This window comes from Mytilus californianus, unplaced genomic scaffold, assembly GCF_021869535.1.
Source record: "Mytilus californianus isolate M0D057914Y unplaced genomic scaffold, xbMytCali1.0.p SCAF_14, whole genome shotgun sequence".
In the NCBI taxonomy this organism is placed as follows: domain Eukaryota; kingdom Metazoa; phylum Mollusca; class Bivalvia; order Mytilida; family Mytilidae; genus Mytilus; species Mytilus californianus.
In genome coordinates this window covers 28,043,228-28,062,860 of record NW_026262626.1, presented here as the reverse complement: position 1 = coordinate 28,062,860, position 19,633 = coordinate 28,043,228, and the positions used below count along the sequence as shown (strand labels likewise).

The following is a 19,633-nucleotide window of genomic DNA, read 5'->3' as shown; positions in this document are numbered from 1 at the left end:
AGAAAATAAAAAAATAAAAAAATATGAACAAAAGTAATTCACATGAAAAGTTCAACGATATTGAAGAATATATATATATATATCAATTTGTGTTGCTTGTTTTTGTAAAATATGCAACAAGAAATTTAACTTATTTTTAAAATCTCAATTTAATTATCAAGGGATAGTTGCAAAACTTTCATCGATATTCAAGAATACTTTGTTTGAAATAATAGATATAAAAATCAAATCTTTAGGGTTTTTTTTTGTAAAACATACAAGAAATTTGACGAATTTTGAAATCTCATTTCAATAATCAAGGTGCACAAAATATTTAAGTCTTATCTTATCAATTCTAAATCACTAAAAAAAACTTGCAGATTTTTGAAGCATTATCCGCTTTATTTCCTCTTAACCTTTTTTTTTCATTTCTCAACTTATAAATGTTTGCTTCAACTGATAGTAATTTGTACTAGATATGGGTTATCACTATTGAAACATCAAAATTATTACCAGTACTTCAAGTTACATATTTTCATTTCTATTCAGCATTCAACATTGAGCACAAGAATTCATGACAGCTGTCCGCAGTTTGTCAGAACATTAAACCATAGACTATTATGTGTTATGTTTTTTCATTCAGGCCGATAGACTATAAATAATAACAATGCATGTTTGGAATAATTGGTAGCTAATTTCGTGCCATATAAAGACAACATACATGTTGACTGTTTCGTATCATATATGTAAATAGTTGACATTTTCTCGAGACATGCGATTGGTTTAATTAAGCAGCACGTGGAAACTTTAATAGTTTTAATCAAATATTTCATTAGGTACGAAATTGACAGGGTACGAAATGGAGGGTGCATAATGATTAGAGTATGAAATGACTATAATTCTAATAATTGAATACATAATACAAAAAATGGATCATCGTTTTTTAATTTGAACACTAACGTCTTGGTGAGCAAATATTTTCCTTAAAATGCTGGAGTTATATACATATGAAAATAAGGAGATGAGATATGATTGCGAATGAGACAACTATCCACCAAAGTTCAAATAAAGTGGATGTAAGCAATTATAGGCAACCGTACGGCCTTCGACAATGAGAAAAACCCATACCGCATAGTCGGCTATAATGGTCCCAACATGAAAAATATGAAACAATTCAATTGAGAAAACTAACGGCCTAATTTATAACAAAATAACAAAACAATTAACGAAAAACAAATATGACAGACAGGAACCAACGACAACCACTGAAATACAGGCTCCTGACTTGGGACAGGCACATAAAGAATGTAGCGGGGTTTAACAATTTTGTGAGCACTCAACCCTCCCCTAACCTGGGACAGTGGTGTAACAGCACAACATAAGAACAAACTATAAAAATCAGTCGAAAAAGGCCGCTAACATGTTTAACCCCGCCATATTCTGTATGTGCCTGTCCCAAGTCAGGAGCCTGTAATTCAGTGGTTAGTCGTTTGTTGTTCTATATCATATTTGTTTTTCGTTCATTATTTTGTACATAAATCAGGCCGCTCGCTAGTTTTCTTGTTTCAATTGTTTTACATTTGTCATTTCGGGACCATTTATAGCTGACTATGCGGTATGGGTTTTACTCATTGTTGAAGGCCGTAAGGTGATCTCTAGTTGTTAATTTCTGTGTCGGTTGGTCTCTTATGGAGAGTTGTCTCATTGGCAATCATACCACATATTATTTTTATATCAACTCATCAGATAGATACAAAGTAGAAAAACATCAAACATAAACACAGACAGGACGTGTCAGGGTATTTATCAAACCCTCATTCCTAACAACAAAAAGGGTCAATAAGAACATATCTGAGAGTACTCGTAGTTAATGACAGCCATTTCAAGCCAATAAAAACTAATAAAACAAATCATGTATTTAAGACTAAAATATCAATCAGTACACATTCAACATTCAATGGATTTAGTGTAAAGACGTCATTAACAGTCAGAGAAAAACATGACCTTGTGCAATGCCAAAATAAAGGATCGACAGATTGTTGTACCGTTAAAGTGCATATTTGTATAACAAAACTATTAGTATGATTTTAATTTACTGATAACAAAATCAATATTTATACCAATAAAAACAATATTCAAAGTTCTAATTACAGTGTTGAATTGGTAACCATTTAAAATAAGTTTTTTTTAAGGATTGGTAAGTTTACCCGGATTGTTTATACATTTCCGGGCTCAATAAACAACATCGTCGTAAAATTTAGGATGTGCTATTCCGTCTGAAATAAGTTTTTACAGGTACATCCAAATTATAAACCAAATCTCTGTATCTATGGAAGAATTTAGTAAAGGTTTGAATAATTTGTGGTAACTTAATAATTTACCAGTAAAGCATAGATTACGCTCATTGAAATCCAAAACGTCACTACAGACAGGGTCATAACGAACGAGTTGGGATACAAAAACCCCGTAAGATGGTGCCAGAGGAACATCACGGTCCAAAAAAAAATTATCAATTAAATTGAATTTACACGGATCTTTACTGAGTTTGGCCATAAACTGTGATTCATAACAGTACAAAAACAAGTCTGCTATTAAAGGGGCACAATTGGTGCCCATGGGAATACCTACAATTTGTAGATAAACTTTATTGGCGAAACGTACATAAATGTTGACAAGGAGAAAATTTATGGCTATAAAATCTGATCACACCTCCAGAAAGTATATCTAGCATATTTACCTTTCTCGTTTGAGAAAAAGGCTTTATATGAGTTGCAGCAAATAAATTTGCAATAAGATTTATCGAACGACAATTTAATTAAATAGGAAAACTTTTGTTTGATAAGATTGTGAAAAAAACAAGTAAAAAAAGAAAAAAAAAAGGACCATCAAAAGTACATTATTAATCTAAATCATCCAAAGAATTTTTAAAACTCCAAAAATGGTTAATTCCACTATGTTCATGTGTTTTATTACACAAATTAATGATCAGTTCTTTGATGGTAGTTCAGGAACTCGTTAAAAGCACTGAAATTCTAGTAGTAGAACACTCACTAGAGGACGAGATGACACGATAATTTACGTTTTTTTTGTGTAGTTTAGGTAACCAATACATAGTGGGGACCTTCAGATGTTCAGAAGAGGCCTGAAGCTGAGCTGTGGTTGTGACATGTTTATTTGCTTTATGACTCTCTGTAGAGCGTACGGCCTTGAATGTAGTTGAATGTATCATTTCATTCTTAAGGACTTCGGTGTAGTATTAACGTCTTACCACCACCACATTGTTGGCTGCTTTGTCGGCCAGCACGAACACAACACGCTTTGCGAGTACTTGAATTTTGTTCTTAATACTAGAAAAGGTCGTATTACTTATTCTTTTATTTATTTCTAAATACTAGACAAATTAATCAATTCAATACCTTTATTAATGTATTTTATTTTTTTGAAATACTTTTTATGATCTTCAGGTTTGTCAATTTGAGGGAACAGTCTATGGTGACAATAGGCTGTAATAGTTCGTGTACACTCATATTTTGGACTGAAAAACGATACTGTATCGCATTCGTTATAAATATTATGTAATTTACTAATTGATATTTGACCAAGTTTACATAATAAGGGATGTCTACCATTGTTTTCAAATATAGATAAAAAAAATCATCGAGTGTAAAATAAGAACGATGTTTTTTTCGTTGATTGCGGTTAATTCGTTTGCCGTGAGACCTATGTTTGTTTTGTCTTTAATCAACAATAGTCATGATATTAATATAGGAAGTTTTAGATATGTTCCCTTGGCCTATGATATTGTCATGTAGACCTAGGGGATACGCTGTCTGTAGTCGTTTAATTCAAGACAGTTCCCATTTACGGGAATCTTCAAACTGTTTATGTGATTGTCCTGGCTGTTTCAGGACGGTTTGAAGTGGTTTGAATTTTATAAATTTAATATTCTGTTTGTGTTTTTCTAAATGTTGGTATATTAAACTTTTTCATTTCTTATGATGTTATGTCTGCGGAAGAGGTATAGATGTTCTTGTGTTCGTTTGAAAAATTCACGTCCAGTTTGCCCTAAATATTGAATATTACATTTCGGTTTTGTTCATGTTACAAGATATATGAGGCTTTAGGTTTTTCAAGTAATGAAAAGGAAAGATAAAAAGTCCCACCGTTCACTAATGAACGAACAGTATCATTAGAAGATAATCTGGAGCAGGTTTGTTATTTTTTCGCATTGCACGGGAATATCTGTAGATATCCCATGCGTTTTCGTTGAAAAATCTAGTTGCAGAGGCATTGCCTCCTTAAACACAATTGTGAAATGAGCTAAATTTTAATTTCGATTAGAGGCAGTTGAATTTATATTATAAACGCGGTTTCTTAAGCACGTGGATATTCGAAGTGTGGAGAGGTTTTTTTGTTATTTTATCGTTTTTTGAAATCATGATATTATAAAGTTTAAACGTAGATAAGAAAAATAGGCCGAAAGGCAAAGCTTTGAATTGGGTCATAATTACGGGAATAGGTAGTGCAGTCGAAGAATTTTGATAAAAACTGTAGTTAATTAGTCCGGGAACACAGTTATTTTCGTTGTGAATTTCTTTTAAACAATGAATTAAAATTTAAAAAATCGCTCCTGCTCTATCTCAGGAAGCTTCAGACATATTAAATATTGACCTTATAAAACTAAATAAAATCACTACTATACCTAAAAATCCATCACCTAAAGTTATTTAAAAGCATATATATCCTGCATTAAATATACAGAAATCAATAGACAAAAAGAAAGTATGTAAACAAACTTTTGGAAGTAATATGCTATCTACATGTGATAAGGACTATATTTGTAAAAATCAAATGGACGATAACTGTGTCATCGGACCAACTGCCCGACGTAAAGACACGAGTGAAGTAAAACACAACAAACATATAACAAACACAGGGCAAAACAGAAAATAAGAATTCTTAGTAAAACCATAGAAGGGGGCAAATAAGCTAACCTAAACATGAATTTAAAGCAATAGAAACAAATGTAATTATAAAAGACTAGTAGTAGACAGCTCTCTCACAACATGCACAAGCAAAAAACCTACAACTGTAAAATATAAGGGCATACACTACAAGCTGAAATGCTGTAGTTATATACATATATATTTCTAATTATAGACTGAAAGTTTGATATCGATCGATTTGAGATCATAGAATCTAGTTTCAAAAATTATCTTGAATGCAGGCAAAACATTATTATGTAATCGTCGTCTTGGTAGATTCGATAGTAATAACTGCAGTACAGACTCCTGACTTTGAACAGACACAAAGTAAATCATGTACCATGTAATCACATCTGGTTTTCAGGTTTTTGTTTGTTACTTCATTTTCTAAATTCGATTGGTGATTATACAATCCATTGAGTATATCCTCCCTATTCAAAATATAGGCTAGCCACACAGATTCACAGTTCTGCCATCAATTGATCAATTCGTAAAAATTATCCCTTTCCCCCATTTCATCAAAAATCAAAACAAATTTGGTAAAATATTTCTTTTCTTTGAAAGTAATCCCCTCATTTTTCCATGGAGTTTTAGTTCCACATTTTTGCATAAAGTTGAAATATCATAAACAAACTATAACCATGGAATGGGTATTGTTCGCTTAACAACATTTTCACCTATAACCATTCGCCAACAGAGTCCGTTGACCCTCGGTTCATTTGCTTTCATTTTAAATTAACACATGTTTATAAGTAAATGTCAATGTTAATTGTATTTGGTTTTTAAATTCATATATCATGAACGTGCGGTCAGAATGAGGATGTTTAATCTGATGCTTTATGCAGTGAGAGTGCAACACTCTCTACAGGTAAAGCATCCTTGCAACTACTGTTTGAGGTTCTAAAGGTTGCCATTTGCAAGGCTAATTTTATGCCCCATTTTAAACTTCGATACGTGTTTTTCAAGTAGCAATCCAAAACCACTCCTCCCTTTCCTGGTATAAAAAAAAAAAAAAAAAAAAGAATTGCATTACTTATTCTTGTTCAGGATATGAAGATATGAGAACACGCATGCTAAAAAAAATGTAAAATTAAGCTTAAAATATTTATTCAATTCTCCTGAAAGTTCAAACGCTTGTCTTAGAATCATTAGACCATGTGGTTACAAAATTTATCTTTTGATGCAAACTGAGAGTGTCGAGAATATGTTGAAATGAAAAATGAGACACTATTCAGATTTTCGATACAGTAGAATTATTTAAGACAATCGAGAATAAAGTTGAAAATAAATCATGCTCTTTCAAGAACATTTCAGACATTGTCGAGAAATATTTAGGTAAACTCAGACACTTTAAGGATGTCGATTAATATTTCAGTTTAATTTAGACAAAAAATTGTAAATTCAGACTTTTATGAATTTCTACTGTTAGTACACAACGATATCAAATGCACTGTGTTTTGCCTCAGTAGGAAATTCTTTTGCATATGTTCTCTATTTACATCTCAATAATAACTCGAAAATCTCCTACCCCTTAAAGTTTAGACGTTATAAACTTTCCTCAACAGATTGATAACTTTTTTCATAAGTTACGCGTGGTTCAAGTGACATCAGTTTATCATTGATAAAATAGTACATATATATATAATGACGTCAAATTTACTTATCATCTGATTTTGATATAGTGTCTTTACAAAAACGTGATCATACATGATTGCGTTACTAAGAAAGATCGCGATATCATCACAGTTCAATAAAAAAAGAATGATATATTTTGCCATCATATCTTAAAAAATAACCCTTAAAAGTTTAATTCCATCACGTACACATTTTTCCACTCTGTACAGTTATATTTTATAAATTTAAACTGTCTTGTGATCAGAAATATAATATCACACTCGATGCAGTGGTACGCAATACTGCCTAATAAAAACGAGGCTAACTAAGAATTGAATAAATAAAAAATGGTTGCGTGTGTCATGTGTGTTGAAATTCAAAAAGAAAGCTTTACAGCAATCATTATCGGATAATAATTGATTTCTAAGACTAGTGCTACTGTGAGCTGTTTACAATACTACAGATTAATATTTTGTTCATTTTTTTTTTTAGAATTTAGTGAATGTTAGGTATCCAGGCGGTGAAATGAATTTGGTAAGATGATTTTGTATTTACTTTTTCTATTTTGCACTAAATTTCTGACTTAACACAACCTGACATTTCAAAATTAGTTTCAGTCCTATTAAGTCTATGTAACTTATTTTGGAAAGTTGAGTATATTTAAGCTTGTAATTACATGTAGCGTGTATAGAAAGGAGGCGTAAGATACCTGCGGGGCATTGAAAACGCCATGGCAAAAACAAAAAAAAAGACCAACAGACAAAAAAGAGTATACAAAACACAACATAGAAAACTAAAAACTGAACAACACGAACCCCACCAAAAACTGGGGGTGATCTCAGGTGCTCCGGAAGGTAAGCAGTTCCAGCTCCACATGTGTCACCTGTAGTGTTGCTCATGTTAGTACAAACCCGGTAATAAGTCTAATTCGGTAGGTCACATTCGGGAAAAGGGGACGGGATTGTAGTTACGACATTAGGAACATATCCGCTATCATCTGTGAAACGGATATTCCATAACGGTCAATCAACTCGTGATGGCGTCTGTAAAACTTACGAAAGGAAGATTTTAACTTCACCACTTGGAACTCTTGGTTCAATAGCTTCCTTGTCAGCATCAACCCTCTTTCAAGTAAATCATGATAGGAAATACAAGCTCTGGAATTGCGTATTAATTTGGAGATATATACTCCGTATGCAGGCGCTGCTGGAATGTTGCTACATAGAAATCAAAAGTTCACAATTCGGAAGCTAACATCATTTCTTTTGTCGTAAAGTTTTTCAACCGATCCTCACTGTCAATTTTATGTTGTAGCTTGTATTGAAAGCTGCATTAACATTTCGCCATCATATTTTGATCAATGTTTATACTTGGGAAATTTACACAGATTGGTAGCTCGGTTTGGGTTCCATAAAGCATGCATCTTTGATTTTACCTGTCCGTACAATGACTGTTTATGTTGCATTTTATATTCAGGAACAGATTATCATCTCTTGACACCAAAACCAGATGATTCAAAACTACAATTTATTCTCTTTGCATGAAAAGTTACTCTATTGCACAAGAAATAAATCTACAGACTTCGAAAATAGGTTAATCTATCCATCACATTATGTTGCTTACACGATAACTCTAATTGTAACTACGGTATTTATTATAAGTATGTTTTTATAGGGTCGTCTATTAGTTTGTTTGTGCTTTTTTTTTTTGGGGGGGGGGGGGGGATAAAAAAATAAAAACAATATACATAATTATATACATGATATAAATGTCACAACTCGTAGTGTTTTTGTTGTGGTTTTTTTTTTTTATTTTTTGTCTTTGTTGAAAGATTAATATTTTGTAAATTGATCTTCTGTACACGATCATCTAATTAGTACATGTAGTGATGGCAGGATTATTTCAAAATTTACCAAGTCTGCACAATAACTATCTTGAATGAATTTCTATATGAATTCGTCAGTTTTGTGTTTCTTTCCGTTGAGCAGGGAATTAATATAAGTTTATTTGTTGGAAAAGATCGAACTTGTTAGTAGACTGTGTATGCAAGACAATATTCTTTTTATTGAGATTTGGGCAACTGTTACTGCAGAAAAAAGTTGTAGTTTTAAAACAAAACGAGAAATAACAAACAAGGTCTATAAGAACGGTGCAAGCATTTTTTAATTAACGATGTAACTTCCCATCCACCGAACCCAATATATTACCGCTGGCACCTATTCGTATCTGACATTCATGACGATTGGACACACAAATGAAGTCAATGACACTTGGGTATCTAGGGAAGTTGAATATAATCCAGTTTGCCATTTTTTGTCAAAATTCAGCAGGGGTTTTAATTAATGCAGAAAATCATTTAAGACTTTTACTTAGTGTTAACTTTTCTAAACTTGATTTTGCATAAATGCAAATTCAAAACTTGAATGAGTGCTGAAATACATACATGTAGAGCCATATAAATTGTAACTTGTATTAGACGTCACAAAAAGGTCTGTAATTATTGCAATTAACATGATTAAATATTGGTAAAACAATATTACACGAAACAAGTATAGTTTGAACGTTCCTGAATTAATGTGTACTTTATTTTTCAGGAACATCATAGATTTCCGGATTTTTTTTCTGATGAGAGAAAAAAACTGCTGGATGTGATTGTGTCTTCGTATGTGAGCTCATTTTCTTCACAGAAGGTACGTATATAAATCAAATACCGAGCTAACAAATTTCGTTTTATATAGACAAATACCTACCAAAATATTTAGCTTCGAAAATCATTGATGAATCCCTAATTTTCAAATTGTGCATGTAGTGCGCGTCTGTGTTTTATTACTTATGAGCATTAAAAATGTGTTATTCCCTTGGATCTTATCTATGTACTTGTAATGAGTATACAAGCAAAATTGTCTAACATTCATTTCTTTCTAATTAAACAATATTGAATTGCATAACATTAACGATACCAATTTTTCTGCACCATTGCCTTCCGATAGTAAATGGCTTTTCAGTGATGATCAAAGCCAATTTAATATAATCGTTTATAACACATCACAAGATTCAACATTATAAATTCAAATTAGATATTTTTGTTCATTTGCTTTTTTTTTCAAAATTCTAGGTTAAACAGATATAAAGGGAACGTTCGAAAAACAGTAAAGTAACACATATGTCTTGTTTTAAAAAAGTTAAAGTCAAGTTAAGGTCTTTGTTATACAGTGCCACCTATTTTTCGTTTTTCTTGTTTATCGTTATAAATTACAAGGTGTAATGCTTTACGGACGCCATCACGAGTTGGTTGACCGTTAAGGGATATCCGTTTCACAGATGACAACAGATATGTTCAAATTGTCGTAACTACAATCCCGTCCCCTTTTCCCCGAATGCGACCTACCGAATTAGACTTATCACCGGGTTTGTACTAACATGAGTAGCACGACGGGTGCCACATGTAGAGCAAGATCTGCTTACCCTTCCACAGCACCTGGGATCATCCCCAGTTTTTGGTGGGTTTCGTGTTGCTCAGTCTATGTTGTGTTTGGTGACTTGTTTGTTTGTTTGTGTTTTTTTTAACCTTGTCAGTCTATTTTCGACTTATTAGTTTGAATGTCCCTTTTGTAGCCTTCGCCTCTCTAAAATATATAAAGTAATAGATATGTACGGCAACACATTCCTACAAATTATTCGTATAGTAACCTCTTATTTGTGTCCTACATTTTGTTTTATGATATATATTAGCGGAGGCAATTCAACTTATGTTTTATCACGCAAAATATCTTCATCAGTTATAATGTAACTTTTTTTTCATTTTCGACAAGACATTTGTTTGTTTTTCAGTCGAAACAAAATGAAAAAAAAAATGTATGTCCATTCAGAATGACACCAAGAGTTTATTTCTTATGATTTTACATTCTTTTAAATTTCTGTATTTCTTTAATACATGTAAACAGGAACAGATAGCATGCATTATGAAGGAGCTTGCATTAACCGAAGAAGATTACAGTGAAAGCCTGGGAACTGTCACTGTACGTACTCTAAAAGAACCTGTTTAATCTGTTCATTCATCACAAGACGTCCATAATCCTGTTAGAAAATATGTGTTGACGTCAATGTTCACTGACCATTCACGTATTGATGAGACTCGATTGCTTTTACATGCACATGCACATGTTAAAGACTATTTGTATTTAAAAGAGAAAGCCGCTAAAGATTCAAGTATATATATTTGCTATATATATTTATATGTAATACCAATCATACCAGTACTAATTATTTTATGTGCATTTATATAACTGAAATCAATACAGTAAAATAATAGCATGAATATGAAATAGTACATAACAATACGAAATGCAAAACTAAGTAATAAATCGGCAAGCAAAGATAATGATAGGAAGATGACATTCTTATATACAAAAAAAAAATAGCTTAAACGTATTCAAAGATAATAAGAACAAAAGTCTGCTTTGCTTTGCTTTGTTTTCCCCTAAAACGAACGTTTTATTTGTTACAAATTTCTTATAAATGTGTTGTTACGACAAAAATTTCAAAAACTCAGAAAACCTTTCGAAAATGAGCGAATGTTCTTAAGTTTTTTTCAATTTTTTTATAAAATATATTTGAATGTCATATAACTGGACCTGAATGATTTGAAGACATATTACGTAACAATCTTTTCAATGCTCACATAGTATACCAACATTGCATCCGTTTCTATTATAAATAATGCTAATATAAAGGGACACACATTTAACCAAAACAAAACCATGTTTTTCATCAAAACTGTGAAGAGTAAAAACTGACTCTAAACTTTCGGAGTGGATGCAACTGTAGTATTGGCGCATGAAACATTTATTTCACTCTTGTAAGCACGGAATGTAATGGCATAAAGCATTTGGATCATGGCCACAACTATACCTTATTCAAAATCCTTTTTATGATCCCGTTCAAAAGATTAAAAAAAGGAAACTGCATTCAAACCTCATAGCAATAACGCATACAAAAGCTCAATTCACAAAATTAACATACATCAGCAAATATATAAAGGAAGATGTAGTATGATTGCCAATGAGACAACTCTTCACCAAAAGTAAAATCACAAAAATAACGAACTCCGAGGAAAATTCAAAACGGAAAGTTCCTAATCAAATTGCAAAATCAACAATGAGCAAAGCCCATACCGCATAGTCAGCTATAAAAGGTCACAAAATGACAAATGTAAAACCATTCAAACGAGAAAACTAACGGCCTAATTAATGTACAAAAAATGAACGAAAAACAAATATGTAACACAGCAACAAACGACAACCACTGAATTACAGGCTCCTGACTTGGGACAGGCACATACATACAGAATGTGGCTGGGTTGAAAATGTTAGCTGGATCCCAACCCTCCCCCTAACCTTGGACAGTGGTTTAACAGTACAACATAAGAACGAACTATAAAAATCAGTTGAAAAAGGCTTAACTCATCAGATGGATACAAATATAAATACATCTAACAAAAACACAGAGTGGACGTGGTTGGATACTTGAACATCCCAACAACAAAAAGACACATAGTACAGATCTGAGAGTACTCGCAGTTACTGACAGCTAGTTCAAAGCCAATACCAACTATTAAAAAAAATCATGCATATAAGACTAAATTATCAATCAGTACACATCCAACATCCAATGGATTTAGTGTAAAGACGTCATAAACAGTCAGAGAAAAACATGACCTTGTGCAATGCCAAGATACAGGTATCGACAGATTGTAGATCAATTAAAGTGCATATATACAATAATATTCAGTTTGCTTTTAATTTGCTGATAACAAAATCAATATTAAATCCAATAAAAACATTCAAAGATCTAATAACAGTGTTGAATTGGTAACCGCTTAGAATAAGTTTATTCAAAGGATCGATAAATTTACCAGGATCGTTTCTAAATTTCTGGGCACGGTTGACAACATCTCCGTAAAAATGAGGATGTGCTATCCCGTTTGAAATAAGTTTTCTACAAGTACAACCAAACCTCAAAACCAAATCTTTATATCTATGAAAGAATTTAGTAAAGGTTTTAAGTTATTTGTGGTAACAAAATCCCCGACTTAATAATTTATCAGTCATGCATATAGATTACGTTCATTAAAATCTAAAACGTCACAACAGACACGGGCATTGCGAACGAGTTGGGAAATATAAACACCGTAAGATGGTGCTAAAGGAACATCACCATCCAAAAAAGAAAATTAACAATAGGGAACGAAAAATCGTCCCTTTTGTCGTAAATGTAAGTCTGGTGTTTCCCGTGTATACCTGAAATATCTAAATCTAGGAAAGGACAGTTTTTACCGTTTACATTTGATTTATTTAAAGTCTCTTCCTTTGGGTTAATAACGGCAGTATATTTAGAAAATTCATGATTATTTAACGACAAAATATCATCAAGATAACGGTGTTGTTGAATTTATCAATTAAAAGCAATTTAGACGGGTCTTTACTGAGTTTGGCAATAAACTGTGATTCATAACAGTACAAAAACAAGTCTGCTATCAACGGGGCGCAATTAGTGCCCATAGGATTACATACAACCTGTCGATAAACTTTGTTGCCGAAACGTACATAAATGTTATCAAGGAGAAAATTAACAGCTTCAATCATCTCATCACACCTCCAGTAAGTATATCTAGCATATTTACCTTTCTCATTAGAGAAGAAGGCTTTAAATGAGTTGCAGCAAATATATTTGCAATCAGATGTACCAAACGACCATTTAAATAAATAGGAAAACTTTCGTTTGATAAAATGTGTGGAAGTGTAGTGTAAAGAATTGAAAAGTCAAAACATTCAACAGAATCAAAAGGACCATCAAAAAGCACGCAATTTATCTAAAACATCCAAAGAATTTTTTACACTCCAAAAATAGTAGATATCACTATTTTCATATATTTCATTACAAAAGTTTATGATAAGTTCTTTGATAGTAGTTAAGGAACTAGTTAACAGCACTGAAAGATTAGTTGTAGAACACTTACTAGAGGCCGACATGAAACGATATTTTGCTGGGGTTTTTTTTGTGTAGTTTAGGTAACCAATACATAGTAGGGACCTTCAAATGTTCAGAAGAGACCTTAAGCTGTAATGTGGTTATGATATGTTTGTTTACTATATGACTCTCTGTGGAGCGCAAGGACTTGAATGTAGATGAATTTAAAATTTCATTCTTAAGAACGTCTGTATAGTATTTATGGCATACCACCACCACATTTTTACATAAGCCTGTTTTACATGTAATACAAGGTTTTTATAAAGAAAATTGACGATCCAGATCTGTTTGAATTTCAAGGTTGAAATCAATCTTCAAAAAAGGTTTATCAACATTTAAGAAGTCCCGTCAAATTGAAATGCAAAACAACACTGTCAGTAAAGCAATTTTGATGACAATGTACATCAATGATGTCGTTTTATCTGTAAAAAAATAATTTACTTCATTTTCAACACATTTTTAATATTGATTTGGTTTGAGATGTCCTGCCGTGATGTTGAATTAAAAAGGCAAACAATCAGCATTTGCCAAAATATATCGCAGCCATTTAAAAGCATTCATAGTACATGTATGCTTGATGAAAATTTCCACAATTTCAGCTTTAGTCTATACAAATGACTCACTGGTACTGTGAATTTGAATAAAGACTCAAAGACGTTTGAAAAATAAAACTGTACAAGATTGTTTTAAATAGTAATTTTAAAATATTTTTCATCATATCTTATCTTATGTTACCAAATTTAATTTTGATAATCATTCATTTGACAGAAATATATGATGAATGTGGGAGAGGATTTGCAAGAATGTGCAACAAGATTACAAAAAATGTTCAAGTTTCATAAGAATTTGTTAGTCAATGGTCCTAATGTAGCATCAGATCTTGAAATGTTTTTTTCAAAAATATTTGAAAAAGAAAACATTATTGTAAGTATAGCAGTTAATCCTTAAGATTTCAAAAAATTAAAGATACAAATCATGATTTAGATGAATATACTGAATGTTATAATATTGTTCAAAGATATAAAGAAAACAATTTCATCAGAAATATGATAAATTACAGAATATGTATTATTTTTTCACGACCACGTGGCAAATCAACATCGACGGGGAGGGAGTAACAATTAAGAAACATCAAAATAAAAGTTAAAAAAGAGGTAGTATCAAATATAAATAAGAAGATGTGGTATGAGTGCCAATCAGACAACTCTCTATCTAAGTCACGATGCATAAAAGGTTAACAATTTAAGGTCAAAGTACGACCTTCAACACAGAGCCTTGGCTCACACCGAACAGCAAGCTATAAAGAGCCCCAAAATGACTAGTGTAAAACAATTCAAACCGGAGAACCAACAGTCTAATCTATATAAAATACGAGAAACGAGAAACACCTACGGACTACACCAACAAACGGTATTTACTGAACAACAGGCTTCTGACTTAGAAAAGGTCCATAAAAACGCAGCGGGCTTAAACAAAGCACACTTTTTGTTGCTAGCTATATATATATATATATAGAGAGAGAGACCATGTATAACAATGTATAAGGTACTCCTTAAACAAAACTATATTAATGTTAACCCTAAACAAGAAATGTATAAAAACTTATTTAACGAAACGCTCTTTTTATAACTCTCTTTGTTGTAGTTGTATAGTGAATACATTTCAACACTATTAGACTATAAGAAAAAGTTGCAGGATCTTCGCAATGATAATAAAGAGTTTGATGAAAAATGTAAAGAATTTGAAAGTAATGAAAGATGTATGTTGCGTTTGCAAACCTTACTGTCAATGCCTGAGAAGCGTTTTAAGTATTACTTCAACATTTGCATGCGTAAGTTAGACAGTGTTTTCATTTTTCCTATTCATGTACCAGGTCGGGACCACTACATTTTCTGACGTCAGAATACATTTGCATAGTAATTTCCCATAGAAGTAAACATGGGCTTGAAAAATTGACCAATCGATTCAATGAACTGCAATGCATTGTGTGCCACTACGAGTTTACTACCACTTAAAACACGTGAAATTGGTGGGACACTGTCAACTTATAAAGTGTCTGGGACTCTCATAATAATTATTTTTGTTTAGCCAATGTATTAAAAGTAAAATATATAAAATTATCTTCAATTTGCAGGCTCAGAATAAAAAAATGTTTACTGGCTGCATTATTCGACCTTCCTTTTTGCCTTGTAAAAGTAGTTGAACAGGTTTTGTCCATTGTTATGCATTGTACCTGTGCATTAATTAGACGTAAAACAGTGAAAGTTTTACTGAAATGACCAATTTCTAGTATAAAATCAATATGTGTACCCCCGCTTTCATGGTAAAGTGGATGTATATAGTGATGGAGAGTCCGTCCGCCTTTTGGTCCGTTCGTTTGGTCGTTCGTTCAATGTTTCACTTTTGTATCCACAACTCCGTCCTCCTTAACCACTAACACTACAAACCAGTAAAAGTTTGAAATGGCCTATATCTGTAAGTCGACGATAGGAACCGTCTTGGCCTTGTTGTAGAGAATGAATGATTCGTTCATTATTGAAGACCCTACATCACCTGTCAAGATGAAGAACAGGAATAAAATCCCTGTTCATTGATAATTTTCAATGTTTTCTATGTATTGTGTGCGATTTTGTCCCATGTACATTTATTCCATATCTTTTCATTTTCTATCAACTGTTCTGTTTTTTACTCGACCAGTCTGAATTGGTCTGAAATTTACTTGATATTACTCGACTGTAGTCTGAACCATACTTAACAGTCTGAACTTGTACTTATACTCGATCTTACTCGACCAGTACTTAACCATTTTATACGAGTCTGAACCACACTCGACATACTCTTAACCATTCTCGACCAAGTCTGAACCATGCTCGACCAAGTCTGAATCATTCTCGACCAAGTCTGAACCATGCTTGACCAAGTCTGAACCATGCTCGAAAAATTAATTTTGGGGTTTCTTCCTAAACATGAACTTTGCCATTGCTTTATATGGGGTACCCATATTGTAACCGCAACTCCTCCTAAACCACTAATCATAATTTTATGAATCTTTCTCAGATTCGTCATCACATAAGGTCATTGTGCAACCCCTATTTGGTTTAGGGTTAAAAATACTTTATGGAATTTTATAGTAAATATTTCTTTTCAAGATAATGGAAAACCAATCTTTGGTATGTGTACAGATTCAGTGATCTGCATATTAGATTTGTAATTCCAAATAAATATCTAACTTTAACATTGCTAGATACTAAATAAAACTCAACAAAGAAAGCTTCTCGGGGGTTTCTGTACAAATGGCTTTTTGGGAATAAAACATCAAAGAAAAGAATAAATGTGGTACTTCAATTTTGTTAACAGATTGCTGCACCTGATTTTGAACAGACGTTTTGACTGCTTTCCAAATATACTAAACACATACTCTGGAGTAAGTCAGACCTATTTCTACTTTTTAAGGACTGATCCAGTCTTTATAACAAGGCAGCTCCTGTTTACAGGTTTTCTTTTTACCAGCCTTAAAGACATGTCTGCTCCAGACCGGATCAGACATGTAAACAGGTCTGACTTTGACCAGTCTCACCCCTAGTTAATCAATTGTGATCTGAGATTGTGATTTTGATCTGAACAACTCTTAAAAGACAAAACAATAGAATGTTAAGTCAGTCTTTCAGTCAATTTTCAGACTTATTCACTTCGGTAAAATCAGTACTGTTCAGACAATACGCTAGAAATCATTTTAAGAGATGTTCAGTCTAAGTTCAGACTAATCAGTAGTTGCTGAACAGTATTAGATTGACTTCCAGCAAATTGTCTGACCATTACCAATTTAAAGCAGTGGATAAGTCTAAAGATTGCTTGCAAATGTGAAAGAGTGAAGATGACTGACTAATCTATCGATCAGACTTTTCAGATTATGTTAAGAACAAAATGACCGTTTAATACAAATTCATATGCTAGTAGGCGGACAGATAAGTTCTTTCCAGAGCTACGGACAGATCATCTTGATAAGCAATTTTCATAATAGACCTGGCTTTTTCATTATATAAACGATAATAACATATTACATGCAAATTTTATAAAAATAAGTGAACTTCTATTTCGAATACAGATAAAAAGATCTTTCAATGGGTTGGAAGAAATCAATTTATATGCTTGAATACTATCAACTTTTTTAAGTTGCGTAGTTTCACATTTTGTAAGGGCCCCTCCTAGATAAAATTGATGCCGTACTGTATTTTTCATCGTAATTTACTTTGTTAACAGCGGATTTATAGATCATATCTTGAACGGAATGTTCGAAGTAAAGTTTAATAGTGCCCGGCTATCTGAGGTGTCCTATAATTTTCTGCATATAATGTCTGAACTTTTCTACCTTTTTAATTTTATCGCTCACCAATAATAACGAAGAAAAAAAGTAATACAATCCATTTTGACATGCCAAGACTACTGACTAGATCAGTTCTAATTATAAAAAAAGAAACTTATTTTGGCAGTTTTATTTAAAAAAATTCATTTAAGGGATGTTCAAGAAATTTTCATTTTTTTTCTTATAGCAATAAAACAAGTTCGTTGACACAATTTTTATTTCTATTTTCTTAAAGCATATTATAAAATCTTTCTTCTCATATCTCATTTCAGAATTCCATACCATAGATTTCTTTTTATTCACAAACAAATTATTTTTCACTAATAATATATGTAAAAGTGAGCAATTTTGCCAGATTCAAAGCTTGAAAAACAGCATGGTGACCCATACTTTTAAACTCTAAATCCTGAGTTACCAAATTTACTGAATCATGATACTGGCATATTCAATATAAACATGATAAAGTACAACTACGGCTAGAGTTGAATGTGTGGGCTATGATTTTTTGTTATACAAAATAATCCTTTTCTTAAAGGGGTCCCAATTACGAAATAACTAAATGTGGAGCAGAACAGACTTAAAGTTAAGTTTTGAACAGGTCTGGATAATTTGGAGCTTTCTGGGTTGAAGTTAACGTTCGTGTAGGACTGGTTTCGAAGTTAATTTCAGTAGCGGACCTGTCTCATTTAACTTTTTCAACAGTCATAAATCAAGGCGACAGCAGTTAACCGTTGTTCAAATCTCGTAAAATAAAGTCCTGAGACCAAGTCCGCTTTTAATATTATCTTAAAATTCGTCCTAGGACCGTCCCGAGCAGTCATTAATCATATCGCAAGTCAAATGTGATTAATCAAATTGCCTGAGCATATAACCGCATTAATACTTTGATTACTTAAAACAATATATTTGGATATAATTTTGTACTTGATAGCAAGTGTACTCTTTTAATTAATAGTTTTGATTTCCAATATGTTTTGTGATTTTCCCCTTTGGTTTTATTTGTTTTAAATATTCGGTTGATGGTTCTTGTTTTCGGGAAAACAACAATTAACATAACAATTGCAATGTACTTATCGTTTCTTTCCTGACAACACAATTGACCCATGAAAAGATAATATTCATTTCTATATTTGAACAGGCTGAAACGCAGTTTTTTTAGACATATTGGAGTCAATTTGGGCTTATATCAAATTCATTTGAAATTCTTGTTTTTAGGAATAGAGGAGATATGTGGACAACAAGACTGTGGAAAAATGAATGGAAAATGTATGCATAGAATAGATAAGTATTATAGTCTTTAAAATTTGTTAGACATATATCAAATCAACTTTAAAGTATACAGTTTTCTTTTATGTATTTTTTTTAAATGTTACAGTATATTTATTTCGCTATTAAAATTTCGAATTGGTATGTGAACATTAATTTTGATCAAACACGAAACATTAATGAAACAAAACAATAAAAAAATGTTCATAGACAGTCCAATATGTGAGGTCAAAAGGTCAAAAGGATACTAAAAAGATGCATCTGTATCACAAGTTATTTCCTTCAGTTTTGATTGAAATTCTAATGTTATCGGAACTATTGAACCAATGCATGCATATATACTAAACTAAGTCTTGCATGCACGTATTTTTTTTTATATTATTACACATCTATGGCG

General features: G+C 32.2%; 1 protein-coding gene across 3 annotated transcripts in view; it reads left to right on the top strand.

The window, feature by feature from the left end:
- Positions 1-19,633, top strand: part of LOC127724676 (uncharacterized) — a 109,686-nt gene that overhangs the window by 52,654 nt on the left and 37,399 nt on the right. For all 3 annotated transcript variants that reach the window (XM_052231722.1, XM_052231723.1, XM_052231721.1), the window contains exons 9-14: positions 7,071-7,112; positions 9,173-9,268; positions 10,523-10,597; positions 14,376-14,531; positions 15,252-15,438; positions 19,186-19,236. In XM_052231722.1, the coding sequence (XP_052087682.1) occupies positions 7,071-7,112; positions 9,173-9,268; positions 10,523-10,597; positions 14,376-14,531; positions 15,252-15,438; positions 19,186-19,236 (607 nt within the window). The remainder of the gene's footprint in view (positions 1-7,070; positions 7,113-9,172; positions 9,269-10,522; positions 10,598-14,375; positions 14,532-15,251; positions 15,439-19,185; positions 19,237-19,633) is intronic.